The following is a 26,278-nucleotide window of genomic DNA, read 5'->3' on the forward strand; positions in this document are numbered from 1 at the left end:
GCGCTAAAGACATTTGGTAAATGTTATGAATCTATGTCCACTAACATGCTAGAAATATCGGATAAAGCCCAGACTGAGGATAGGGTAAATATACGTTTATATATATATTATTTGAAACGTTTAAAACACACATAAGTGTGTATTCTTTATATAATTGTTTTTATGTTTAAACCTCTTTCATATCTCAAATTTATCACTTCATCAAGTTGATTTCTCTTTTGCATAGAACATATGTATAAGTACCTAACTGGTTGGTTTATTTTGGAACTCCCAATCCAATAAAAATGTTTGAAAACACAACACATAATTTAAGCATCTCATAACCGATTCATATCAGTTTAAGTTTAGTCACTTCATACTGTTGATTTCTCTGTAATGAAAAACATTTGTACCCCATGATACCCTAAGATAATTACAATATATGTATAAGTAGTTGGTTAATTTCGGAATTCCCAATCTAATCCAAATTTTTAAAAACACAAGACATCTCATAACCGATTCACAGATAACATATAATGATTTACAGACACGAGTTGACGACAATATTTAAGCTTTAACCGCCATCACAAAACTCTCGTCCTCCAGAAGGCACCGTTGGCCCACATAGTTTTCATTGGGTTCCCAGTAATCCTCTTCATCCGCCTCGGCCAGGGGTTGGCAGGCTTCCTCATTGTTAACCGCTCCCTCGGGAAGTGGAAATTCCCGTCGATTGTCCAGCGAGTCGTCAGCAGATGGTCTTCTCCGGAGAAACGCCCCCATTGGCGCCGCCGGGCAGTGTCCCGTCTCGAAGAGTTTGTGAAGCTTGATGAAATGCTGGCCACTGGCCAGGCGCTGACCCTCCTCCCTGGACACCAGGGCACTCCAGCTTATGGCCAAAGTGGCATGAGGCTCATAACCAGCGATGCTTGCGTTGAACTCCTCCGTTGAGATGTTGGTATTGAAGTACACCGTCTCCTCGTTGGTAAGAAAGCTGTGCGGCTCATGAATGGTGGGCATATGCTGCTCCACCTGCGGGGCGTGTTGGGCAGGCAGGATCTTCAAGTGGGAAAGTCGAGATTGCAGTAGGCTTTTGATCGATGGAATGTCTTTGAATTCTTCTTTGTTGTCCCTCTCCCGCAGGCGACACTGGAAATTGCAGCATATGGAAGACTTGAGGCACTGCGCTCCCGCCTGTCCAGGGCTGACTCCCATACTGTTCATGACTGCAAAGATAATATAGTTAGATTTTATAAAAAGTTCAATCAATAAAGCCTTTAATGTTTCACCATAAGTTATTCTTTCAAGGGGTTTAAGGGAGATTTGAGTATTTGGAAACACTGTGAGACCAAAAACTAAGAACATCACCCAACTTACTGTATAGCTTATCCGGATTTAAATCGAATTCCTTAGAGTACAAGGAAATCGAGTTGATGTACACCTCCGTTCCCTCCATGGCATGCTGGTTCCTGACGTTCACATCCAAGCCCAGTTCGTTGGTCACCGCATTGCTAACCACACACGTGGAGTCGGCCTGCAGGCAGCTCTCCACCTGCAGCTGCCAAATATGGCGAACCAGGCGATACTTTATGCTGGAGTTTGCTCCACCCGGCAAGGAGTAATAGAAGAGAAGGCGAAGGGTAAACGGTCCAGCCTGATGTGGAGCCTGCAGCCACATGGAGATGGTGTGAACCTGCTGGGCATCCAAGGCAGCCTGTCCTGGGCGTTGTAGCAGTCGAAAAACACGTTGTCCACGGATTTCTTTGTCCTTGACGAGCTTGTCATTGGACAGATTGCGAAGGGCTGCAAATATAGTGTAACAATATTAACAATATGAATATATTTGACTTATTATTCACTTACAACTCATCATAGCCAGTGGCATTTGGCTGTGCTGATCCAAGAGGGATATACAGCGCGGGTTATCGCATCCCAGGTAGATCTCCTCAATCGGAGCAATGCCCAGATTCCGAAGGGTCACAGAAACAGGTATAATTTCACCAGCCAAAAGTCTACTGGGAACAGGACTAAAGCTTACATTCATGGCGGGCAGTTGGGGAATCAATTTGATGGTCAATCGGTTGTCCAATACAGTCTGCGATGATTGCTTGGCATTGTTAGGTCTGATCTTTTGTGTCTCGAACTGCAGGGTTCCCAGGAGACTGGCCACGGGATCCGCACTGGCTGCCACTCTACAAATCACTCCCAGGACATTCAGGCGTCCGGTCAACTTGGGTGTCAGCTTAAAGTGCAACGTTTGCTCAGCCTGTTCGGCCAGCTCAATGGCAGCCACGCAGCTGGTTTTAATGGCTGCACCCACAGCTATTTTGCTGGCACTATCCGCCGATTCCTCATACACGCAAGCATTGGACAGAACCTCCTCGTTGTCCAGGGTCAGTTTCCATAGCAGATCAATCTCGGTGAGGGCTATGCCACATCGAACGCTATTGGAAAGGGTCACAGCCAGCTCGATGGGTTCGCCCTGCACAGCAATTGGAGTTTCCAGCGCAGGCTGCTGCTTCGTAAACAAATATCTCGATGGTTTAAACACAAATGGCTTATTATTAGCGGCCGTGATAACGAGCATCTCTTCAATCTTATTCCAAATGGACTCATCGGCCGTCAGATTGGAGTTGATGTCTATGTTGGTGGCCGGCACTTGGGAAGCCAGTGCCGATGGTGATTGCACTAGAGTAAGAACACGAACGGAAGATTGCACTACTTGGGGTAAGGCATGCGGTAGAAGTCCCAATTCAGGACTGCGCTTTAGGAGTTCCTGAAATAAACGAGTTTAATATATTAGTAAAATTCATTATATAGACAAAAACTTTTAACAGAAGAGTTCAACAAGCTACTTTCAAGTTTTACAATTTTTTGTATTTTAGTCTTAACTTTTTTTTATAATATTTTCTTAAAATTTCAAGCGAATGCGAACAAAATTTAAAAAAAAAAAATGAACAAAGAATGGAAGGAATCGATAAATGCATTTTTTATAACTAAAAAATTAAGTTTTTTTAAGGTTTAATTGTTAACCATTATGTCAAAGACTAGTTAATGGTGTTATTAAACTGATTGTCTTTTGACATTTTATGATTTAGATGATCCATTTCATTAGAATTTTGGTCATGGCACAATAAATTTCGACACAGGACACACACACCCATCTTTTTTATAAAATAACTCAATGTACTTTTTGTAACCCTATAAAGTTCAACTTACATTCTGCGTCTGAATATACTCCTTGAGGAAACTGGTCTGCTGTTGCGCACTTTGAAGGCTGCCGGGCCGCAGCAAATGGGCAAAGGAGCGACTGGCCTCCTCCAGTTGCTTCAGCATATAGGCCTGCTTGGCCACCGTATACTGAATGTGATCCTCAGCCAAGCTCCACTCGCGCCTTTGGAAGACCTGGTAGGCCTGGCGATAGCAACGATACGCATGCTTCCTTTGGCCGGCGCGGGAGTAACGATTCCCGGCCAGCACAATGTGAAAGGCATACTTCCTGTGCATGGGCGGTTGGGTCACCAGGAAACAGTAGGCTGCCTGCTCCAGCAACAGAGCTGATCGGAGATCTGATTCCTCGTTGGTCATGCGTATCAATTGCTTTGCCACGTCGCTATAAAGTCGTGCTATTTTCAAGCATTCCATGCTCAGCAGCGTCGCCCTGGTGGCAAATTGCTGTAGTCTGCAATAACAAAAATATAAGAATCTGCTGGGAAAATTCAAGAAATCTTATAAACAACTTACTTGCACACGGTGAGATAACACACAATGGCATCCTCCATATAGTCATAGGTCTTCCGGTGGGCAGTTCCCAACATAAAGGCGGATAGGGCAGCCATCTCCAAGGCACCCGCATAGTATTGCCAGGCCGAGTCCGCATTGAAGTCTCGTTTGGCCTGATGGTAGGCTTGAAAAGCCAAATTATAGTGACCAGAACATAAAGTAGAGATCGCCCAACTTGCGGGTTTGCAGCTCAGCAGATTCATTGGTGTAGCTAAACAAAAAAACAAAGAATAATAATTAACACTTAACAAGAAAAGGAAGCAAATTTCGACAAGCTTAAGTTTATGTACCCTTGCAGCTAATATAACAATAAAATATTCCATTAAAACTATATGTTTAAAAACAATGAACTATCATTGGCAGTTATATAATAGCGCTGTCCGATCTTATAAATTTAAAACCGCTTTATAAGAAATATAATCTAGTCTCTACATCGATGGTAATCAAAACTATATATACTTTCTAGTATATATATACTGCTGGACTAAATTATACTGCCTCTGGAAAGGAAATTAAAACCTACAATTTCGAATAACAATTTAGACATCTTACATGACTGCATTTTGATTGTTGGCTCCTGCTCCTGGTTTGCTGGTGACGAACCACCGTTTGGTGGCGCTCAAGAGGGACTTGCTGACGCCCTTCTTGTTGGTCACTCCCTCGGCGAGAATGGCCACCAGATGCTCAATGTAGGGTATCAAAGCACGCACCGCATAGTCCTGCACAAAGTGCCGCAGGTTGTCGATGTCCCGATTGGTCAGGCATCCGCCGTGCGGGGCATCCGCCTCCAACTCATTGGCCCAGACATTGGGATTGATGGTCTGTGAGGCGATGCTCTCGCTGCTGATGCTGAACTTCGAGTTGATCGCCTCCGTGGCGCTCTCCTGCATGGGACTCAGCGGATGGAGCATGGCCAGATCGCTGTCCTGGGCATTGGCTCCTTCCAGGAGCTGTGACATCTGCATGGCGGGCATGCTGATGACCGAAACCGCCTCCTGTGGCGATTTGGGTGCACTCAGATCCGTCGAGGGCACGTTTGCATCGCTTTTGGGCTGCCTCTTGATAAACGTGGCCCAATGATCCGGAACTTCGGCGGCACTCTGACCATCCAGCGAGTTAATGGACACCAGGAAGCACTTGCTGTCTCCGAAGGTGGACTTTAGCAGCTCGAATCCCTGCTGCGCCTTGGACAAGTCGCCCTGGCTGGCCTCGTGCAGCACCACATAGCTGTTGAGCACCTCGTTGGGGTGGAACCACTTGGGCAGCTTCTGAGGCGTGATGCTCTGCATCTGCTGCACGCGTTGCCCCAGCTTGTGGGCCGTCTCCACGATCTGGGGATCCGCACTGGACAGCACTAGCAAACAGCTAAGCAAGTGGCGGGTGAACTCATGATCCGCCGGGAATTGCACCGTCAAAAAGGTCTCACGCCATTGCTCAAACCACGGTTCCGACGTGGGCAACTCGAGGTCTATGTCAGCTGTGGATGGGCAGGAAAACTGGGTTAGCAGAATGTTTATTTGGGTGAAAGGATTGCCTACCTATGGTGGCCAGTCGGGTCTTGTCATTGTGGGCATTGGTCACCGACTCATTGAGCATCTTCCTGGCCAGAACTGTTTGGGGCGGCCGCCAGTCCACATCACAGAAGTTAAGGCGGAGTCCGCGAACGGATACACTCGTCCCGGAAACGTCACGAAAGTGTGCTGCAAGAGGGTGTTACAAAAATCGTTAATCGTTAATTAATCATATTAATTTATAAGTTTTTAGTTGAAGTATCTTACGAAATCTATACCCTTTATGAGATCAATAGACTATAGAGTACAAAAACGCTAGAATTATAGATTTAGGATATGATATAAGATTTGGTGACTCAATGCAAAGCTATATGATAAAAAAGGGCTAAAGAGTACAGCAATTGACAGAACCCATGACTTAAAGCAACGCATTCTTTGTTTCCAAAGCAAAACGAAACGTTGAATAAGCGCGACGAATCGGTTGTCAGATGTGCTACTTTTTTGGCCCCAGCTGTGCCTTGTTTACCTCATTCGTCCGCCCATATCCACATCCACCCACTTCACTCCCATGCCCCGTGCACAATTTACCCACCATCGTTTGGCAACTTCGCGAACGGCTGCAGGAGCTCCACGAAGGACAGGTTGTTCCGGTGGCAGATCTCGTCCGCCTGCGGACTGGACAGCACACCGATCAGCGGCGAGAAGATATTCCGGATTATGTCGCGGGCATTGTAGTTCTGGCCCGTCAGGTGCAGCATTACTTCAACTATTTACAAAGAGAAAACACCACAAATATTACCCAGAACAAATTAGAGGTGGCAAAACGTCGATGTTGGTATCGAAAGTGGATAGCGGGAGCTTATTATAGGGTGTTCAGACAGGGCCGCATCATGGATAAGCTTTGAAAAGTAGAAATGCTCAAAATATTTCCCATTAGCAACCTGTAGATATATATATTATCAAGTATTTCATAAAAAAATTATATTATTAATAATTCTTTATACAAGTCAAGTTTATCAAAAATAAAATCTGCAGATGATGACAGCTTAAAAAGTCTTGGCCAGTGATGGAATCACTATACAAATTTCTTGTATTGCTTTTTGGCTAATTTAAAAATATTCCATATAAAAGCTCTTTGTGCTTGGTGGAAAATCCGTTTACCAACAACTTCCAAAATGGTAAAAATAAGTTTCAGCAACTTAATTTATTAAATCTTTTTTTTCATTATTTTTGTCCTAAATACCATCCGAAGGCCTAACGTTTTTGAAGATGCGGCTTTTTTATTTCCCATATTTGACAATGATGTGACTAGTCTAAATAGGCTATTACGCGGCAAGTAGCGAAGAACCACTTTGCAACTAGCGGGGACATACTCCTTTGACATTCCGTTACTTCTTCGTGGTGAGTTTTTATCCACCGCTTGGTCAGCAGAACGGTCACACTGAAGCGCGGGAAAGCCGTCAGCTGTCATCACAAATTTTGCAAGCAAGGAATGCCAACAAATTGCGATAAATAAACGGAGAAATTTAGCCTGTAAAGTGCACAAAACTGAGCCAAAATATAACCCAAACCATCGGCCAGCGTTGCGTCACAAAAAACCAGTGTTTGTCGAGTGTTTTGCAAGAGAATTTCATCAGGGCAGGCAACACCTGCACAGAACCTGCTAAAAAAAAAGCGCGCCGTCGTAGGCGTCTGGAAAAACTCGGTGCACATTTTCCGAACCGAATCCAAGCCCGTCCGCCAAGTACAGTCACCATGGCCAAGGTGCACATCACCAATGTGGTGGTGCTGGACAATCCGAGCAGCTTCTTCAATCCCTTCCAGTTCGAGCTGACATTCGAGTGCATCGAGGAGCTGAAGGAGGATCTGGAGTGGAAGATGATCTATGTGGGCTCGGCGGAGTCCGAGGAGCACGACCAGGTGCTGGACACCATATATGTGGGCCCGGTGCCCGAGGGTCGCCACATTTTCGTTTTCCAGGCCGATCCGCCGGATGTCAGCAAGATACCCGAACAGGATGCAGTGGGGGTCACCATTGTGCTGCTCACCTGCTCGTATCGCGGCCAGGAGTTCGTCCGCGTCGGTTACTATGTGAACAACGACTATGCGGACCCGGAGATGCGCGAGAATCCGCCACCGAAACCGCTGTTCGACAAGCTGACGCGCAACATCCTGGCCAGCAAGCCGCGAGTCACCCGCTTCAAGATCAACTGGGACTACGGCCACATCAATGGCAACGGCAATGCCGTGGAGAACGGCCACAACGAGGACGACGAGATGGTCACCGATGGACCGCCGTCCACATCGGACACGGCGGCGTCTGTAGTCGTCCAGCCGGAGGACGACAACAGCTTGGCCATGCCCATCGAGAACGGGATCAAGGCCCTCAACGAGAACTCCAACTCCCTGGCCATGGAATGTTGAGAGCTGCCGGCGCACTCCAAGCTATATGACCGCACACAAAAACACAATAAAACACACACACACTCAGCCCCTTACGCCCACACACACACACACAAACACACGCCGCTATGGTCGACGACTTGAGGGAATCCCCGATTCGAACGCTCGTAGTACTCCCTCGTCCCTCTATTTAAGTAACTATTAATTAAAGCAAAAGGTTAAATATATATGTATACATTAAATTAATTACTAAACTATGCGTGTACTTTGTTATTTTACTTTTTAAAGCCTAACGATGAACCAAAGTTGAGAGAAAAGATTCAGAGAAACCTTTAAAAAGTATAGTTTAAAGCAATTTATTTCAGTATCAGTACAAATTAGCAGTTACAAAGTCAAATTTATTTTTTTTTTCTTAAATGCGATTTGCAGATTGCAAAATGTATATTATTTTCCTTTTAAAACTGTTGAAATCTCGGGGTATATTGTTATATTATTGAATTTTTATAAATTTATTACTTATTTACAATTTGTTCTTTTAAAGTTGTAAGTTTAAATTGATTGAAGAAGTAGGGGTTTTAACATTTTAAATATCAATATTTTTTTAGAAAGACACATTTGTAGTTTTTAAAAACATTTGTATAGGTATTTTATTTTTGAAAAACTAATTTCAGCTAGATAAATTTGTAGTTTTTGTAAATGTTTCTTTAATTTGTTTTGCTTTTGAGACTATCTTTTTATTATTATTTGAATCTTTATACATATGTAATACATATTTGAATTTCATTTCTTGAACAGAATTCTAAGTAAAATCAATAACATATTTGTTTGTGACCTAGCTAGTAATCAATTCTTCCTTTCTCAAATATTCAGCTTAAATTCCTGTAGATCAAAAACTGAAAAAAGTAGAAAAAATTTTGTTAGTATTAAATTTGAATTCCAGACCGCCGAGGATGCCGATCAGTCAACAGGATTTCACCAAAAGCCGCACGAGCAATACGTGAGGAGTGTCCAGTGAAGCCGTCGATAGTTCCAAAACTGATCCACCTTCCCGATAATCCTTAGGTACTTCAGCTATGTTGATCAGCAACTGGGCAGCAAGTTCCACAGCGGAGGATCGTCCCTGGAGGAGCCAAGCTGCGATCACTGGCAGTTCTGCGAGAAGGTGCCCAATCGCTCGGACGTGGAGGCCGACTCCCTGGGCAGTCCCGTGGGTCTGGTCTGCTCCAATACCCCGGTGAACAATCCCTGTGGATCCTCGCCCGAGCAGCAGGAGGCGAATGTCCTTAATTTCGCCACCTACCTGAAGGCCTTTGCCTTGATCTATGTCCTGCCGGAAGTCGACTGGACGGCCGAGAAGATCGATATGCTGCTGGAGGAGGGCTCCGAGTTGTTTCGGGCCAGCTCCGAAATGGATCAGCAGCAGCAGGACAATCGGGAGGGTAGTAAGCTGTTCCAGCCGGAGATCTACACCAACGAGGAGAAGCGGATCAAGAGGAACTTCAATCTTGAGGGGCACACCTTTACCCTGGCATTGGAACCTCGTTATCTGGGTGGCGGATCGAGGCCTCTGGATCAACAGCCCTCGCATACAATCCAGAACTTGAGACCCATTCTGGTTAGTTTCTTCAAGACCAGTCGCTACTGTCTCCTGCTCACCCGAGTTGGCCACCTGCTCGTCTGGCGGCGCAAGAGAGTGTTCTTTGTACTCGATGTGAAGGGCAGGAGGCGGGATGATCTGCAGACGGTCGAGGACAAGGGAGTGGCCATGCTGGTGTGCCTAAAAACCATTGACAATGTGGTCCATTTGGCCAGCAACTTGAGTGGCACTTCGCCGGCGGATGAGTTCACCATTCGGGAACTGGTGGTTGTGCGCCTGGAGACGCCCGATGGACGCATCTATATGCGCGACACCAGCCACCGATCCATCGAATTCAAGGTGGTGAACAAGAGCTACGCATATCTGAAGGGCACGCTGCATCTCTCGCTGAACGAAAACGATCCGGTGAGGAACCGCAGCAGCTTGATGGTGGCCGTTGCCTCAATCCTGGCCAGCAAAATCGATCACCCGGCCAACTGGGACACCAACATGCTGGACCGTTTGATCTGCTACGGTGTGGAGCTATGCCGTAGCTGCTGGTCGGATTGCCTGAGGGATCGACGACCCATCGATCTGGACACCTTTCCCACCCAACTGCGCATGGGTCAGTTTGTCCTGGAGCTGAAACTGTTGCCGATGGTGAGGACGGGTCACTGGAGCTGCGGCGTCCGCATCCTTCACACCGACTTCGAGGCCCATGTGTCGCAGGCTCTCAGGGAGTATGCGAATGTGGTGTTCCAGATCAACAACCAGATGTACGCCATTTGGGTTAAGGATGAGTTCTACTACCTGCTCGATCCCTATCGCCACACCATCGTGGGCACCCATGTGGCCGAGGATGGGGCGGGCAAGTGGGCCACGGTGCGCATGTTCCGCGACCAGCTGACCATGCTCAGCGTGTTCCACCAGCTGCTGATGGAGTCCAACCGGCAGTCGGCCTACTATCTGCACGTACTCCGCATCCGCAATCTCGCCGAGTGTCCCGAGGGCTACGCCCTGGCTCCGTTGCCCGGGGATGTGGACAACTGCGATGTGCAGTCCCTCAACGAACCCATCTTTTTCAATGAGCAGCGAGGTGTGCGCGTGTGCGATCGATCCCTGGCCGAGATCAGCGATGACGAGGAGGATGTGGTCAGTCGCACGGAGGATAAAAATGACATTGAGAAATTGCAAATCCTGGATGAGCGACAGAATGCTGGGGCAGAGTGTGAAATGTGCGAGGAGGAGATGGAAACCAATCCCCTCAAGAAACACACTAAGTCTGCGAAAGGATCAAAAAGTAAGAGGTGTGAATGTCGCATTACACTCTGCAAAAATACTTGTTTCCAAGGCTCCACAAAATCCAGGACAAGCATTCTCAAAAAGGAGCAAGTGGAAAGGAAAAATCCGGTATCTCCGGTGATAAAAAAGGAAACATTTGTGAGATCCTCTAGGCAAACTGGAGGCGGTGCGAAGTCCCCTGAACGTTCCAGATCTAGAGAGGGGTTACCATCTGGCAGGATCATTAGAAAACATACAAAAATAGCCAGACAAACTGGTGGCAGGTCTTCACCAGAACGTTCTGGGTCTAAATATGGACCATCTACTGGCAGGATAACCATTAAGAGCTTTCCCACGGATGCACTTTCAAAGGGTTTGGGTCAAAAAGTAGGTATCACACAGGATCAACTGCCAGGGAAACGATTGGAGGCACCATCAAGTCCCCTCTTGGTTCCAAATCTAAACGAGGATTATCTGCTTTAAGGAATACTCATTAAAGGCTCTCCAAAGGAAGTAACCGAAAGGATCAGTAGTCAAGGAAACGGCTGGGAGGTCCTTCAATCATATTCCAACCAAGTCCCCTGTTCTCTCCAAATTCAGAAGAGGATCATCTCCTGGCAGGAGCTCTCCAAAGGAAGCACCCCCAAGATCAATGCCCATTGAAACGAGTGGGAGGTCTACTAGCCCTTCTCCTACTATCTCCCCTTTTCGTTTCAAATCTAGGCAAGGATTATCACCTCAAAGGATCATGAAAAGAAGTATAAAAAACTCTAGGGAAACTGCGGGCAGGTCATCCAGCCCCACTCCCCTCAAATCCCCTGAGCGCTCCAGATCTAAAGAAGGCTCATATGGCAGGACTTTGAAAAAGTTTGTAAAAACCACATATACAAAAGGATCCTCTCCCGACAGGACCACTATCAAGAGCTCTCCCCAGGAACCCTCTTTTAGGAGACTAGTTTCTAAAGTAGTTAAAGCCAAGGAAAGAACCTTTCCAGATACAGCCACTAAGTTAGTTGGAGATGGGGTCAGTAAAAGTTCCAATCCAAAGCCAATGACCAGCAATGGATCAAACCATGAAGTTAAGGCCTCCACATCCGGTGAAGGTGTAGTGCCTCTGAAGGAAGCACCCACTAAAAGTTCAGAACTCAAGGACTCACCAACAAGTATCTTTGCTCGTACAGATATAATCCAGCAATCGGGGGATATGTCCAAAAGTCTGGGAGTGGCGCCTGTGGCCAGTGCCCACTTGACTACGCCCACTGCCTCGGGATTCACCCCTGAATTGGACCAAATTGAGAACTCTTCTCTGCCCGCAATGGAATTTCAGAATATTGAGGAAGTAAATGTGGACCCCGCAGAAGGAGCGGAGAATCCCACGGAGAAATGCGAGTCCCGAGTATCGCCCCTTAGATTTCCCGGCTTTAATAGGGTGCCGCAACTCCTGGCCGTCGCTGGGTCCGAAAGTGGCACCGTGGAGAGCCTCAACCGACTGCTCGGCTCCGCCTTCAAGGTGGCCAACCGGGTGCTCACGATGACGCCGTGGGGCAACTACGTGGTCTTCCGGCATCATCCCATCCACGGGGCGGATATGTCGGTGGCCACCTGGTTCTACGTGTTCGATGGCTGCACCTGCGACATCGATCGCTTTCGCCACTTGGATCTCACCAGCGGCACAGCCGGTTTGATAGCATTCCGCAAGCAATCGGAGGTGGTGTGCCACATCATCGATTCGCGGGAGGAGAAGGCCCTCAAGAACATGGCCATGCCGCTGGAGGATCCGCCACACAAAAGGCTACAAAAGCTGTTGGCTCGTTGACACTCGAAAAGGTCCACCTTACGAAATTTATTTTTGCAGAATCAAATTTTGAGTTAACTTTAGAGACGTTAACGCTTTTCAGCTTGTGGATTAAACAATTAATTGCCTTACAATTAAAACAGGTTTTTAAATAAAACTTTTTGAAATTTCTAAAAAAAAAAGTGTTTAATTAAAAAAAAAAATTTTTTAAAACGTTTTTTTTTCTATAAAAATAAAGCCGATTAGACCATGGATTATAGCGTTCTTATATGTTTTCATTTTATTATTATTGCTAATTCGTATGAGTCGTTAAAATTAAACTTAATATGGAGTACATTTACATAATTTAGAGAAAAGTCGCGCCCGAATAAGCGACATATCTTACGAAGCTAAACATCCAACTAGTGTGTAAATATATAGAATATATATATATATATATTGAGTGTATATAGAGTTATATTAAATTTGTAATTCGTTTTGCAGCTGATGAACGATTTCCAGAGGGGCGAAAATATATAGTTATCTGCTCCATCGATAGGTTGTCTATAAGGTCTAGAAAGCGCTCATGGCCACGTCATAGCCGCGGTCAGATCTACCAGATTATCATTTTATTTCTCCAAAATGTATTACCATTTGTTATTTCTCTTCTTTTTTTTTTTTTTTGTGTTTGCATTAAGGCACTGAAGCTTGGAATTTTTGTGCATATAGAAATTAAGATTTTTTTCGAATGGCGAATGCTTCCATTCGAATGCGTCTACAAAATTATACGTACAATGCGCTTCTCGAAAAACACTTTCCCCTCACGTTCTTAGCAAATTTTGTTTTATAAAAAATATCCCTGACTATTAAGTTATCTTCCCTTCGGTTCGTTACTATTTAATGCCTGAGGCCAATTCTATTTTGTTGCTTTGTAGTTCGGTTTTTGTGGGAGCGTTTCTTGGTTTTCCTTTTGTGTTGTGGCTCAAGCTCTTATTATCGAAACAAAAAACTATGCTTAATGGCTAGAATTACATGTACAATTAGGGCATTTCTAAAATATATTACAAAGGCAGCTCTCTAAGGACAAGAATCAAAGTAGTAATCTAATCTAAAGTCTAATGCAAAATTATATTCAGCAAAATAGGAAATGCATGTGATACGAGTACGACGACACGAGTAAAAAGGTTTTTTTTTTTCCTAGCCTTGTGTATCAGAATCGAACAGAATCCGAAACGATCAACGCTTGGACACTGTCTTCCACCTACACACACACACGTTTTACACACATAAATTAGAAAGAGGAGTTTCAGATTCGGACATGAACATAGATAATACCATACAATGTGGGGCGATTTCTCGTTGAGTATATAGGAGATAGCTGTTGCTGCGTAACGTTTTAGTTTAGGCTACATATCATCGTACTAGGTTAGACCATATTGACGGCGCCATCAGCCTCAAAAGTGGGTATGGATATAATATCGCTGCTGCGCACGGCGCCCATCGCCAAGGCAGACCCCTCCACCGTCCTGGCCTTCGTCGCCCGATTCCCCTGCTCCTCGTCGCTGGAATCACTCGAATCGTCCTCGGGTTCGCTGCAGCTGTTGGTTGAGGTGGAGGTGTCCTGCGTTTTCTTCATGGCCGACGCTATGTCCGTATTGCTCTCGAGCGTCGAGTGCTGACTGGAGGGCGAGTGGCTGTACTCGGAGGTGTTCTCCTCCTCGTCCGAAACGATGACCACGTTGCGCTTGTGGATGGCAATCTTCTGGGAGAGTGGAGCCTTGTAGCTGCGACGCGGTCGCATGCCACGACCAATGGGCAGGCGGCCAAAACTGAAATTGTGCGAATAAATTACATTAATCTTGCTGTCCAAACTTATGGCAAAACGGTGATAGCTTCGACAAACCGAAACTTTAATACCCTGGCGGTCTAGAGATGGTTCCAAATTGATATAAAACCATTATATGCAAAAGAAAAAAAGGGAGATAAACCCATAATAATTCCAAATCACTCAAATTCAACAAGTTGTTCCCTATCGTTCCTATGGCAGATATGGGATATAGACGGCCGAGCAGCTAGATATTTGTGAATGGCCGAATAATCTGCATAAACCATATGATCGGCATGAAAGATATATGACAGCTATAGCATGTAGTCAATCGATTTTGTTTTAACTGAAGGTATAACTTCAAATTAAAAATAATAATAATCAGCGACCACTTACAAAAAAAAAAATACAAACTTTTTAACCTTATAGTCGTCAGACCAGAAATATTCTTTAAAGTTATCATTGTTTCAAGAATCTGACTTGAACTGACGGACAGTTAAAGTATATGAATACTTTATAGGGTCGAGTATGTCTCCTCCACTGCTTTACAAACTACTGACCAACTTTATAAAGATCTTTGCAAGGGTATAAAAAAGGTTCCATTCTCACCTCCTTCTCCGCAGGGCGTGCTTGTAGTCCGTGGTTTCGCCCTCCTCATCTGACCAGCTATCCTGCTCGTGGGACTCCCCGTTGGCATTGCTTATTGAACATCCGTTTGGGTTATCATTCAGTGGCTGCTTCCGCCGTTTGCTCTGCGTGCTGCTGCATCGACTCAAGCACGGACTGTTACCGCTTTCGCGAAGTTCCACGGGCGAGGCTCCTCCTCCTCCGCCGCCGACATTTCCGTTCTCCGTGTTGCTGTTGGAGTTCGTGTTCGACTGAATGGACAGGCGGTTCTCGTTGATGAATTCGATGACTTTGCGGCCCAGGCGATCCAGGTTTTCGTTGTCGCTGCAGCATTCGGTCAGGTCCAATCGCTCGTTGCTGTTCATGACATCGTCGATGAGCTGGTCGGGACTGGAGCAGGCATCCTGGTAGGTCAGCTCGCTGGTGCTCAGCGAGTTGCCGTTCGAGGGACAAGCGGGATTCAGGACACCGGCGGCGGACGAAGTGCTTCCGCTGCGTGCCCTCGCCTGAGCTTGAGCAATTTTCTGCACCCTCTGCAGTTGCAGCGGCAGCTGGCGATGATTCGGAACGGGCACATCGATGGGCTGAGATCGGGGAGCCTCTGCGCTGGGACTTATATCCGTTTCACTGACATCCATGGCATCGGTTTGGGTCTGCCTCTCCACCAGCTGCACCTTTCGGTTCTCCGGCTCGCTCTGGTAGCGACGATCCCGCGTCGGACTGTACTTGGGCGGGGCACCAAAGGATCCCGAGCCGTTGCGTCGATGCCGGAAGTTCTTTTTGTTCTTGTTCGGCATCGTGCCGCCAATGCCGCCGCCGGGTATTATGTTGGCCAGATACGATTTGGGCTGGCAATTGCTGTCCAATTGGGCATAGAGCACACACTTCACAGGAGACTGAAAAATAGAAAGTATTACTTTCTACCCACTTTATTCCATCGTTCTTAATGGTCTATAATAAAAATTAAGTCCCTGTTTTAACTTGTAAATCGCTCATTTCCCCAATACAAAAATAAAGCATATATTCACTTTAAAAATAAAATAGAATATAGAATAAAAAAAAATTCTGGTAATTAAATTCAAAACTATATAAAGTACATATTTGAATTAAATATAAAATCATAATAATAAATACAATGCCTGATAAACTGTTTGATTTAATATTCAAATATATGAAAGTCAAATCGAAAAAGATTGCAATTAAGTAAAAAATACTTGTATTTCCCACGGCTTTTACCATTTGTGATAAGGTTCTTAAAAAGTGCGCAATTGATTTTATATATGGATTTAGTGAAAGTATACTTTATAAATAGAAACAAATCCAGTGCAAGTAAAGCATGCTTATCTTTTTTTTCTATGATTTGGTTAAAGTCATGAGGTAAATATATACATTAAAGCAGTAAATTGTGTTATACCTCCGGCGTAGTTTCTGGATCTGGTGTGGTGGATTGTTGTTGAATGGCCGCTGGTGGAGCGTTCAGTCGTCGGCGATAGTGCTGCATTTTTCTGAGTGTATTTCCCAAACGTCGCGTCGGCTTGTAGCCACAGCCAGGTAGCTTCCGTTCACGTCTAAGCAAATAAGAAGGGGTCATATGTAAATCGAAAATTTATTTCAGAGCCACAATCTTGCACTTACTCAGCGATTTCCTTCTCCTTCTCCTGCAACTGGGACATGCACTCGCTGAGCTCGAAGAACAGCTGGTTCGTCTTCTGCAGCTTCTCCTCGTACACCATTCGGATGTCCTGGGCATGTCGCCACTCTGCCGTGCGCCGCTTGATCAGATCCTGCTCGTACTTGTGTATGCTGGTGCCATTTTGGGTTATCTCCTTCAGATGCGATCGCACCTCCTCCTTCCATGACTTTTGCGTCTCGAAATATTGCTTCTCTGTCTTGCGTAGGAGTTCGGGGCCGGCAATGTCCAAGTGCGAGAGAATCTGGCGAAAGGAGGGCCTATTGCGTGGCTTACTCTTCCAGCAGAGCTTGACGAGCAGCTTGAATCCCTCGGGACAGGTGCTCGGAACCAACAGCTTGAGTGAGTTATTGCCGACACCCCAGATAATGGCCGACGAGTCCACATCCTTATAGGGTATCTCGCAGGTGAGCATCTCCCAGAGCACCACGCCATACGACCAGATGTCAACCTTCTCGGAACACGGTTCATTCCGGATCACTTCCGGTGCCATCCAGGCCACTGTTCCGGCAAAACTCATCTTGGTGCTTATCTCGTTCCACTCGCGACTCGTGCCAAAGTCGCTGATCTTCACCACCTCATTTGTACTTATCAGTATGCTGCAAAACAAACAAGTATCCCAATTAGTATTTTTTGGTTTTCGTGTTGATAGTTTCAGGTGACTCACTTGGGACTCTTAAGATCTCTGTGTATGATCTTGTGCGAATGCAGATACTGCATTCCCAGTGCAATTTGCTTGGACCAAGAGACCAAGCGGGACGGTAACATGACTTGCTCCTCCTTCAAAATGTTCTGCAAGGGTCCATAGGGACAGAACTCCATAATGATACAGAACACCGGCGATTGCGTGCAAACTCCTCTGCAAAGTACAAAATTATTTAGATGCGATATTCTTTAGGTTTTTATTATTATTTTAATTGCGAGCCGGAAAAACCCAAATGTCTTAATGTGTGGTTTTGTTTTGCATTAAGCATTCCTTGCTTCACAAGAGATAAGCAACAAGAAAGAAAGCTAATATTATGTACATTTCTTTTATATGTATAGTCGTGTGAAATTACGTTTATTAAGTTATTTTTTAATAAAGATACAAACAATATGTAACAATAAAAGTCGTTGATGCTAAAAGATTTTACTAAATAAAGTAATTGACTTTAGCCTGATAAAGCTTTTTGTAGGAAAAAAAATGTGGTTTAGTATGTTGTCATTATTAGGTTTCCTTTGTTGATTATTTGAAAACTCTACTCTATTTTTTTTACATTTAATGTGAATCTTTATATGTAAAAGTATGATATTTCAATTGTCATACTCACTTGAACTTAATAATGTTCTCATGATCGAGCTTCCTCAGATGCTTGATGTCCGTTTCCTTAAGTTCCTTCACCTTCTTCACGGCCACAATCTCGTTCTTTAGCTTGCCACTGAAGACGGCACCCTGTGCTCCGCTGCCGAGCCACTCCAAATCCGTGATGGACTCGAAGGGAATCTGCCAGTCCTCGCTCCGCTGACTCTTCACCTCGATCACGCCCGATTTGCCGATAAACGAGAGCACTGGCTTCATGCATCCCAGCAGTCCGTACATCCAGCCAATGGGCTTATCCGGATGCCCGAAGGCCGCCGCCGCCCCTCCCACGTGAGGTGGCCAGCGCTGTTGGCACGTGTTTTCCGCACTGCTGTCCGTGATCTCTGCATAGTTGTTGTGATGCTGCAGCCGGGGCGGCGAGTCCAAATCGGCGGACTTGAAGGGAAGGTCTGTGGCGGCGATGCCCAGGTGGCCAAACTCGTCCTGCAGGCAAGCCATGCTGTGGGGCAATTAAAATATGCAGATGTATCAATTTGCATGTTAAATGGGAGTCAAATTTTATATTTTAATTTTAATTGCTATACACTATTGATAAGCCTAAAAGGAAATACTATTTATTATTTCGTTATTTTGATTGCGAAAAAGTTTTAAAGATTCTTTCCAAAAACTTACTATAATTAATATAAAGCAGTTCGCTCGCTCGAAATAGAGAGAACTTTATTATGTGAACTTTCCTAAGAACTAAGAATTTTGTATAATATTTAAAAAGATTTTCGACTTGAATAAGAGACATGGCAAAAGCTATAACAAGTGTTGATAAGACTAACATTAACTAACATTAGCATACATATATAATATACACCGATTTTTATTTAAATCTGATTAACGTATAAAAACAGAATACAATTTATCTCAGCGATCGCTGCTATTACAGCCAAAGATAAAGTCAGTCGATCCGTTGGACTAAACATATTCAGCTTACTCATCAAAACCGAGTAACATTATATAATGGCTCTTGAAGTGCGTAAAACAGGTGGCAGAGTGGCATTTCCGGTATTATCAAATGTCACTAGAATTCGATTTGTAACTAAAACTTTTGTTAAATCTGTTCTGAAATTCCAAGGAATTGTTTTTGTGACTTTTAGATTCGTTCGTTCCATATGTCATATGATTAAGGTTGCATGCCAAGGTGACTCCATAAATAATAAAGCGTTGCTTTCTAAAATTACAGTTTTGATCATATACAGTTTGTTTTATATCGAGTTGGGATTCATCCACGACAAGTATAAACAAATGCTCAATCTAATTATCTATTCTTAGTTTCAATAAACAAAACTAATCAAAACCAAAAAATCACACGAGTTTTGAGAACAATATCGCAATAGGAATATCATTTAAATTCGATTTAAAATTTGCAATCAATACTTATAAAACTAGAATTCCGAAAACCAGATATAAAGTCTTCTTGTGATGCTGATAGTTGAATGAATGCTGAATGTTTCACGAAATTTTTAAAATTATCATTATTTTTAGCATTAAAAAAATTGTGTCAGAAGGGGCGTTTTGAAAAGTTGAAATAAATGATATTTTATTTCATTCATATTTTATAAGCGAGAATCAGTCCTTTTTAATGGAAATTTACGCATTCCACAATCTCAATAGTACACAATCTCAATAGTAGCTAGGGAGAAGTTTTCTTTTTACCAATAAAAAAAAAATCGGCACCACCTTATTTTTGGAAAATTTCAAATCGCTAATTAAATAAATCGAAAACGTCAAACTTCCACCTCTAATATCTTTATCGACAAATTATGCCTTTTGGTGGGCGCCATTATTATCAACTAAAATGTTTACCTCAGGCTATCTGTCAATCAAGTTTTCTATAAATGTGGCGATTACGCATAGCCTTTAAATAGTCGTTCCTTATCGATAAACATAAGAGCACAAGTGATATTAAAATCAAGTTACAACCAGCATCATCAAATGAAGTAGGAAGATGCGTCGCAAAACACAGAGTTTATTGTCAGTAAATCGTTTGAATGATAATCAAAGTGCTTTTCGCGATTTCTGTGTTTACACACGCCATAATAATCATTTTTCGTGCTGACACAGTAAACGCGCACAAAAAAAAAGGGAACTTTGATAAAAACAAGCCCGTGCAAATAAATATTAGAAAAGTGATCGCTTGAATTTCAGTTCTTCGCGCACAAAAAGCCTTCCTGTTGGAATTCGTGTTTGCTTTTCTGTCTGATAAGATAAATAAACATGGGGCAATGGAGCGTATTGGAGTGCAAAAGCGGCAGCAGGTAAAAAAACATTTATCATTTATCACTGCCAGAATGGCAGTATAAAAAAACGCAACAACTCAGAGTAGAAAGTCTGATAGGCGAAAATCACCTGCCACTCACTTACACACTCACACCCATGCACCCACGCTTTCATAAACAGCCAATCTGCCGTTCTGTTCAGATTTCGTTTAGCATTAGTATTGATACTAGAGATGAACAGGTGATTTTAATATACATATGTATGTACTATCACTGTAACGAAAGCCCACTTAGTGACAGAGCTAAGATTGTATAAATATAACAAAATTATTAAATACGGTATATTTATTGTAGTTACATAGTAATGAAGTCAGTAGTTCTTAGATACATATTTGAGTTTGAAAAAACAATAAAGACCATCTTCTCACTGATACCAGCTGTGACAGGTATTTCCGTTTTAGGAAGAGATTCCTTTAACGCTTTATCATTCTTTTTAATTTTTTTTAAAGTTTTATCACTATTTAACCAACTAGAGACAACATGCAAGTTATCTTTTCCCTTGTAAACACAGTTTTTTAAAAATTCCTTATGACCAGCTTATTAGCTTTGTCAATATTGATTCTTTTACCGATTATTTTTTTTTTAGTGACACGAAGGTAAAATGCATAAGCATTCCTTTATTTAGAGGTGCACCCGTACCCACAAATACAAATGCTCATCCATTTACCGTTCTTTGCTGATTTGTTGTTTTTTGACCATATAGCCGTTTGCTCGCACGCAGTAAGCAACACCCGCCGTGCAAATGTCAAAAACCTTTCGTTTATTTATGAATTTGTGAAAAAAAAGCATTCAATTCACACGTTCTGACCTTTTGCGGGTGGTTCATAGAACGCGGATATTTGGCGGCATCTGCTCATTTCTTTTTCTGCAAAGGTCAGCTGTGAATCTTTTAGATTCTGTGACTCAGTGCATCTTGAGATACTTTTGTGGTGTCTTACCTTTTTTCTTTGGTGATGATCATGTCGTCTGGCGGGTCATTGTGGCTAAAAAACGGTATTGTGTAGACCATGGTTTATTTGTTTATACTGTTTTTGTTTGCTTTCGTAATTAGTTGTCGCGCACTAAGAATTTCATTCATTCATGCGACGCGACTGCAATAATGCAAAATTTTACGCTCGCTTTTTGGCCAGCACTTTTTCTTTTTTGTTTACGCACTGAGCCAACAACAACAACAGTTGGCCAACTTTTGATTAAAAGTTCGTGCCAAGCACCAGCAGCTACCAAAAAAAAAACAACAAAAACAAACGCTTTTTGTCGTCCGACGTACATATAATAATAAAAAAAAAAACAAATGACGTCAAGGTAAGTTGGTACGATTTTTTGTTGTTGTTAATTACAAGAAAAAAAAGACGTAACACTTTCGTTGGCGGTTTTTCAAGAGTGTTGGGTTGGTTTATTGGTTTAGTGAAAAGTTAAATTGCTATCATTTCACGTATTTCGCACAACTGCGTCACACCAACAAACACAGACAAACTGATTTGGCGATAAGCAGGATTTTTGTTATTGTTTTTGCACAGACACACGAGCGTAATTAAAGCGGGATCGCGAATTTCACGCGCAAGCGTCCGTCAGAAACGATTGATTTTTGCGAACTGAATCGCGAGCGGGGACATAAAGCTTCCCATTATCAGTACAACTTTCGCTCTCTCTCTCTCGTTTTAACTCCCACCATGCTCTCCCATCTGGTGTTATCACTTGGCATTGTTGTTGTTAGACTGACCAAATTCGCAAGTGCCAGCATCGGATGGCGTGCCATTCGAGGTCTCTCTAAGCCAGCCTGCCGCCTGGCCACACTCCAAACCAGTTTTTGGTTTCCAGGGGACCACATGATCAAAAAAGTACACACACCGACAGGTGAGCGTACTGTGGGTGCTAGTGTGTGTGCGACTAGGAAGTTTTTCATTACGCCCCCCGCAATTGTATTTCCACACTCCACTTACAGTGGATATCGATTAAATGAAACACTTCAAATAGTATGAGTAGTAATCATGAAATCTTCAGATAACAAGATTATAAAAGGTAAAAGATTTCTTTAGATAAATTAAAATTTAACATTATTCAAATGTTAAAAGACATGTATCTAAAAAAAAAAATACTTCCTTAAAGAGAAATACATTAATAAAAGTAATAACTTGTAATCATGTTTTAAGCTTTTCAACTCGGATAATATTAAAACAACAATAACTGGATTGTTTTCTTGCTTTTGATATCCCTTAATCAGTATCTACTGTGTTTACTTTATATCATTTCACCACAAGCTTTTTGCTTTGCACGTGTTTACTAACGTTATTTTTAGCGCTTTGGGGGTTTTTTGCACCGATTTCTATTTAGACTTGTGGAGACCAACCAGTCCCAACTAGGAAACTCTTTGCAGTTGAAGAATCCAAATTGGGAAAGTAGAATCCTGCCTTTATCAGACAAAGCTTAGTTTTTGTTAAGCCGTTAAATATTATTGAGTATTTTAGTTGCATAAGAATTACAAAAAAATCGGTCAAAATATGTTTACAGTGTGAATTGAAGGTTGTTTACCCCGTTTAATTAAGCACGATTTTTCGGCATATTCTTGAAATATAATTGAATTTCTCTTACTTAACCACGTCGTGATTTTAGGCCTTTTAAATGCTTATGTAGCTTTTAATTTTCATTTAACCCAGTATTTTAAGTTAATGATGTTATTTTTAAGCTACTTTTTTTGACTGTTTTTTTTGACAAAAAAAATGTTTGTCATAAGATTTTATCACGAACACTGTTTAAATCAAATTACAACTAGTACAATTGCAGTAGTTTTTAAAGATTTATTAATTAAATAATGATCAATTGATAATGCGATCTGGGAAATACATAACTACGAGGGTATAAAAACTTCGACCTCTCTTTTTATGGAATCAATAAAGTGTACTCACCTCCTTCGCAGATTATCCGTCTGATCCAGGGAGAGATTGGGACTGCTGCCGTGGTGTCGCCTCCTGCCGTGGATTTGATGTTGCTGTTGCCGGGATGCGGCGGTGGCGACATTGACCAGATCATCGCGACTTTTGCTCAGACTGTCGCTGAATGGTTGCATTGTCCAGGATTCAGGATTGGGATTCGAGTGGGTGGTTCTTTATTTTCGATCCTTACGACATTCTGTTCAAAGCGAGGGTGCTATAGTAGGTAATCACGGAATTCAATACATTTTTTTTGTCAAAAGATTCTATTTCTCGCGAGCACACACATTTTCTTGTAATCTTTTATCAATGAATGCCAAAAATCAATAAAAGAGCGAACGACGTCAAACGGTAAAAGGCGCAGGACATGCGTTTAAAGGAGCAAACGAGAAAGCAATAACTCCCACGCAAAATAAAGCCCACACACACAAAGGAAGTTAAGCGCGAAGAAGGGTCGATAATTGCACTTGTCAATTATTCACTTTGCATTCCGCCTAAATGTTGTTGTTCTTTCACTTTCAAACTGCAGGCCGAGCTATTTTTATGATGCCTTTAAAAGGCGAATTGCACAAAAGAATAAGCTCACAAACACACATGCTCACATACAGGTATTAATTCTTTTTGTTTGTACACAGAAAAAAAAGCAGATTGATATTAGTTAAAAAAATTGAGAGTTCTAATAGATACCCAAATATGTATTTATACGTTAATCAATTAAATTTGCAAACTGAATGAGTTTAAAATGTTGTATTAGAAAATCAGCGTTTAACAAGATAACCCGGGACTAAAATCCCACTGAGGTCATGAGCATTTTTGTATGTTTTACATATTTTTCGCTTGCTTATATAAAATTTAAATATTCAATATACAAATTATATGTACAAATCAAGGTTTGATGCTTTTCCAGTACATAACGACATAAAAAATCTTCATTTATTATTGATCATCAACTTTTCTTTCTGTGTATAAACTCGACTTCTTCGTTGTTCTTTTTTTTGTATTTAACTTGGCCAAAGCTAGAACATAACAAAAACAACACACTGAAATGTTGCCACACAAACACAAGCGCAAAATGGCTAATGCTGTTCCGTTCACTCGCCCCAAGTCTGGCCCTCTCACTCGCACTAACGTCGGAAGCCTTACAGCGCAGCTTTGTGCTGTTGCTGCTTCTTCTTCTTCTTTTGCTGCTTTTTGCTCGCTCTTTCGCTCTTTTGGCCAAGAAAATCAATATAAAAATTCTTGTATTTGCACATTTATCACACACTTTGCACACTTTTCCAGCAGTTTTCCACGGTTTAATTGCATTGATTGCATTATTCCCTACTTTGATTTGTTTATTGGCGAAGAACTTTTAATTGATTTCAGGTTGAAATGGAACAATTAAAGACTGGTTTTCTGGCTTTCTTGGGGTTCCGCAGCGAAACGCGTCCGCACCAAAGGTAGATACAAATCGAACAAAAAAGCAAAAAACTGGCTGCTGGCTTTGGGCCGAAACCCAATCCGCTCTCTCTTGGATTTCCTCCCTCGAAACCGGTTCTGAGCGCAGGTGGCACTGCGCATGTGTGCGGGAGAGAGAGCGCAAGAGAGAGTAAAAAAAGAGAGCCATGGCCAACCACAAATAAAAAGAACAACAACACTTGCAAGGCACTCCACTGGTGTTGTTGCTGATGCCCGCTGCATCTCTTCTTCTTCTCTCTTGTTGTTACCAATTAAACTGGAGCTGGCTTAAAAGTTAAAAAAAGCACAAGTCCGCATCGTGCACGATCATGTTTGCTGGCCTAAACGCTTTGGCAAGCTTTTGTCGAGGGAATGCGGGAAATGATAATGAAAACAAATAAATAACTGCCATTTATCGTTGCACTTGCACTCTTAGATTTTAATTTCGATGAATTGTAGATTTTAATTTCGATGAATTGTAAAGGCGGAAAAGTATTAAAATTTATTCGCAATTAAAAAAAAATCATTTAATAATGTCCGGAACACTGTTAAATCCGATCGAATCCGGTTTTCGAAACCACTGGACTCTCAATCTCAAAAAGATATTTTGTGGTCATATGTATTTTAATTATGACTTTCTGAATTTCTCGTTGAATACTTTATCGCAGATATTTACTAAAAAAAAAAGCCGCGCCTATTCTGAGAGAAAACTGTCGGGTTAAACACAATGTTTAAGATAAAAAGAGTTAAAAACATTCATAGAATTTTTTAAGCGTAAAACCCCAATTAAACTGATAAGTCGTTACGTCTTTAGAGTCGAGCCGTCATCAAAGTATTATTACACAAGAGCAGAGCTGTGAAAACAACGACTCTTGATATGTTCGATTCCCATGGCCCCCTCTCCTCCTCTTGGGCACAACAGGTAGAACCAGAAAATGTAAAAAAAAAAAATGTGCAGCAGGTAGCATAATTTCTACGTAAACAAAGATGACTCATACGCATCGAAGAGGAGGGAATTCTTTGGAGACCATGTTTATGGGACACAATTGGTATTGGTGCTCCCCCAAGATAGTGAAAAAAATTATCGATCGATTTAATGATCTTTATTTTTGTGAAAAAATTGTCTTTAAAACTTACCAACACACCGATTTTTATCAAGCGCTTCCTTTCTTAAGTGGTAAATTTACCAAATGCCTGCAATTTTAATTTTCAAATCAATACACATTTTTTTGAACTAATGTTACATAAATTTGATTGGTTATCTATAAGGGTTCTAAACACTATTTTATATAGCATAAATATTTTGCCATAACTTGTACCATTTGTTACTTATTAATATTTTATCCTTGAGTATATTCCAAAATGATCGGTTGGTAAATTTATTTTCTCTCGGTGGACTCCCTCCAATCACGCAATCCACTTTTCCCTTGTTAGAGCAACCTTTTCCCCACACACACACTGTTTTCAATACCTTTTCTTGTTTGTTCTTTCTTTCTTTTGGTCCATTGCGCATGAGTCATAGGGTTTGAGGTATTTGCAGACGGACAGTGTCCCAGGGTCCAGCTCCCCGTCCAGGTTGCAGGTTCCATTTTCGTCAATCACTGCCTCAGAATAATGGAAATCGGTATTTCATTTCACCATAAGTTTTTGCCTTTAACAAGTGCTCGTTAAGGGTGGTTGAGGATCATTGAGATAAGTTTGGTTTGGGATTGTTGTTCTCACTTAAACATTGAAGTCAGCTCAGATAGGGATGATATGGGATTCTATTGTAGTTAAGATTTATGGGTTTTTATAAAAAATGTTTCTACTATTTGATCTCATTGCGATATCGATCATTCAGG

General features: G+C 42.5%; 4 protein-coding genes across 8 annotated transcripts; 2 read left to right on the forward strand and 2 right to left on the reverse strand.

The window, feature by feature from the left end:
* Positions 1–343: 343 nt before the first annotated feature.
* Positions 344–6,093, reverse strand: LOC128257210 (trafficking protein particle complex subunit 8). Its single transcript, XM_052988096.1, is given in 9 exon segments — positions 344–1,202; positions 1,354–1,779; positions 1,840–2,752; positions 3,196–3,658; positions 3,721–3,908; positions 3,910–3,970; positions 4,312–5,236; positions 5,298–5,459; positions 5,863–6,093. Coding segments are annotated over 9 exon segments (3,960 nt in total). The 5' UTR covers positions 6,029–6,093; the 3' UTR covers positions 344–546.
* Positions 6,094–6,706: 613 nt separating this feature from the next.
* On the forward strand, positions 6,707–7,927 carry LOC128257141 (histone chaperone asf1). Its single transcript, XM_052987996.1, has one exon. The coding sequence runs from the start codon at positions 7,026–7,028 to the stop codon at positions 7,692–7,694; it is 669 nt and encodes a 222-aa protein (XP_052843956.1). The 5' UTR covers positions 6,707–7,025; the 3' UTR covers positions 7,695–7,927.
* A 538-nt stretch (positions 7,928–8,465) lies between these two features.
* LOC128257560 (uncharacterized) lies at positions 8,466–12,457 on the forward strand. Its single transcript, XM_052988620.1, has 3 exons — positions 8,466–8,670; positions 8,736–10,876; positions 11,064–12,457. The coding sequence occupies exons 1-3, from the start codon at positions 8,624–8,626 to the stop codon at positions 12,344–12,346; spliced, it is 3,471 nt and encodes a 1,156-aa protein (XP_052844580.1). The 5' UTR covers positions 8,466–8,623; the 3' UTR covers positions 12,347–12,457.
* A 122-nt stretch (positions 12,458–12,579) lies between these two features.
* On the reverse strand, positions 12,580–24,463 carry LOC128257875 (mitogen-activated protein kinase kinase kinase 13-A). Of its 5 annotated transcripts, none has more exons than XM_052989096.1 (8): positions 24,325–24,463; positions 22,977–23,217; positions 17,757–18,245; positions 17,114–17,305; positions 16,392–17,045; positions 16,171–16,324; positions 14,739–15,652; positions 12,580–14,133 (listed from the first exon to the last, which is right to left on the reverse strand). In XM_052989096.1, exons 2-8 carry the CDS (start codon positions 23,135–23,137, stop codon positions 13,731–13,733), a joined length of 2,967 nt encoding a protein of 988 aa, XP_052845056.1. In that variant the 5' UTR covers positions 23,138–23,217; positions 24,325–24,463; the 3' UTR covers positions 12,580–13,730. The 5 variants fall into 5 exon arrangements, with proteins under 5 accessions (XP_052845056.1, XP_052845057.1, XP_052845055.1 ...); XM_052989097.1 differs by having other exon boundaries at positions 22,977–23,300; XM_052989095.1 differs by having other exon boundaries at positions 24,265–24,463.
* Between the last annotated feature and the right edge of the window lie 1,815 nt (positions 24,464–26,278).

The sequence above is a fragment of the Drosophila gunungcola genome (assembly GCF_025200985.1).
Source record: "Drosophila gunungcola strain Sukarami chromosome 3L unlocalized genomic scaffold, Dgunungcola_SK_2 000002F, whole genome shotgun sequence".
In the NCBI taxonomy this organism is placed as follows: domain Eukaryota; kingdom Metazoa; phylum Arthropoda; class Insecta; order Diptera; family Drosophilidae; genus Drosophila; species Drosophila gunungcola.

Coding starts and splice junctions, on each gene's coding strand:
- LOC128257141 (XM_052987996.1), top strand. CDS start 7,026: ATGGCCAAGGTGCACATCACCAATGTGGTGGTGCTGGACAATCCGAGC.
- LOC128257560 (XM_052988620.1), top strand. CDS start 8,624: ATGCCGATCAGTCAACAGGATTTCACCAAAAGCCGCACGAGCAATAC. Junction 8,671..8,735: donor AAAAGCCGCACGAGCAATAC/GTGAGGAGTGTC, acceptor GATAATCCTTAG/GTACTTCAGCTATGTTGATC. Junction 10,877..11,063: donor TGGCAGGATAACCATTAAGA/GCTTTCCCACGG, acceptor AAGGATCAGTAG/TCAAGGAAACGGCTGGGAGG.
- LOC128257875 (XM_052989096.1), bottom strand. CDS start 23,137: ATGCAACCATTCAGCGACAGTCTGAGCAAAAGTCGCGATGATCTGGTC. Junction 17,046..17,113: donor AGAGATCTTAAGAGTCCCAA/GTGAGTCACCTG, acceptor TTTGTTTTGCAG/CATACTGATAAGTACAAATG. Junction 14,134..14,738: donor CACGCCCTGCGGAGAAGGAG/GTGAGAATGGAA, acceptor GCACAATTTCAG/TTTTGGCCGCCTGCCCATTG.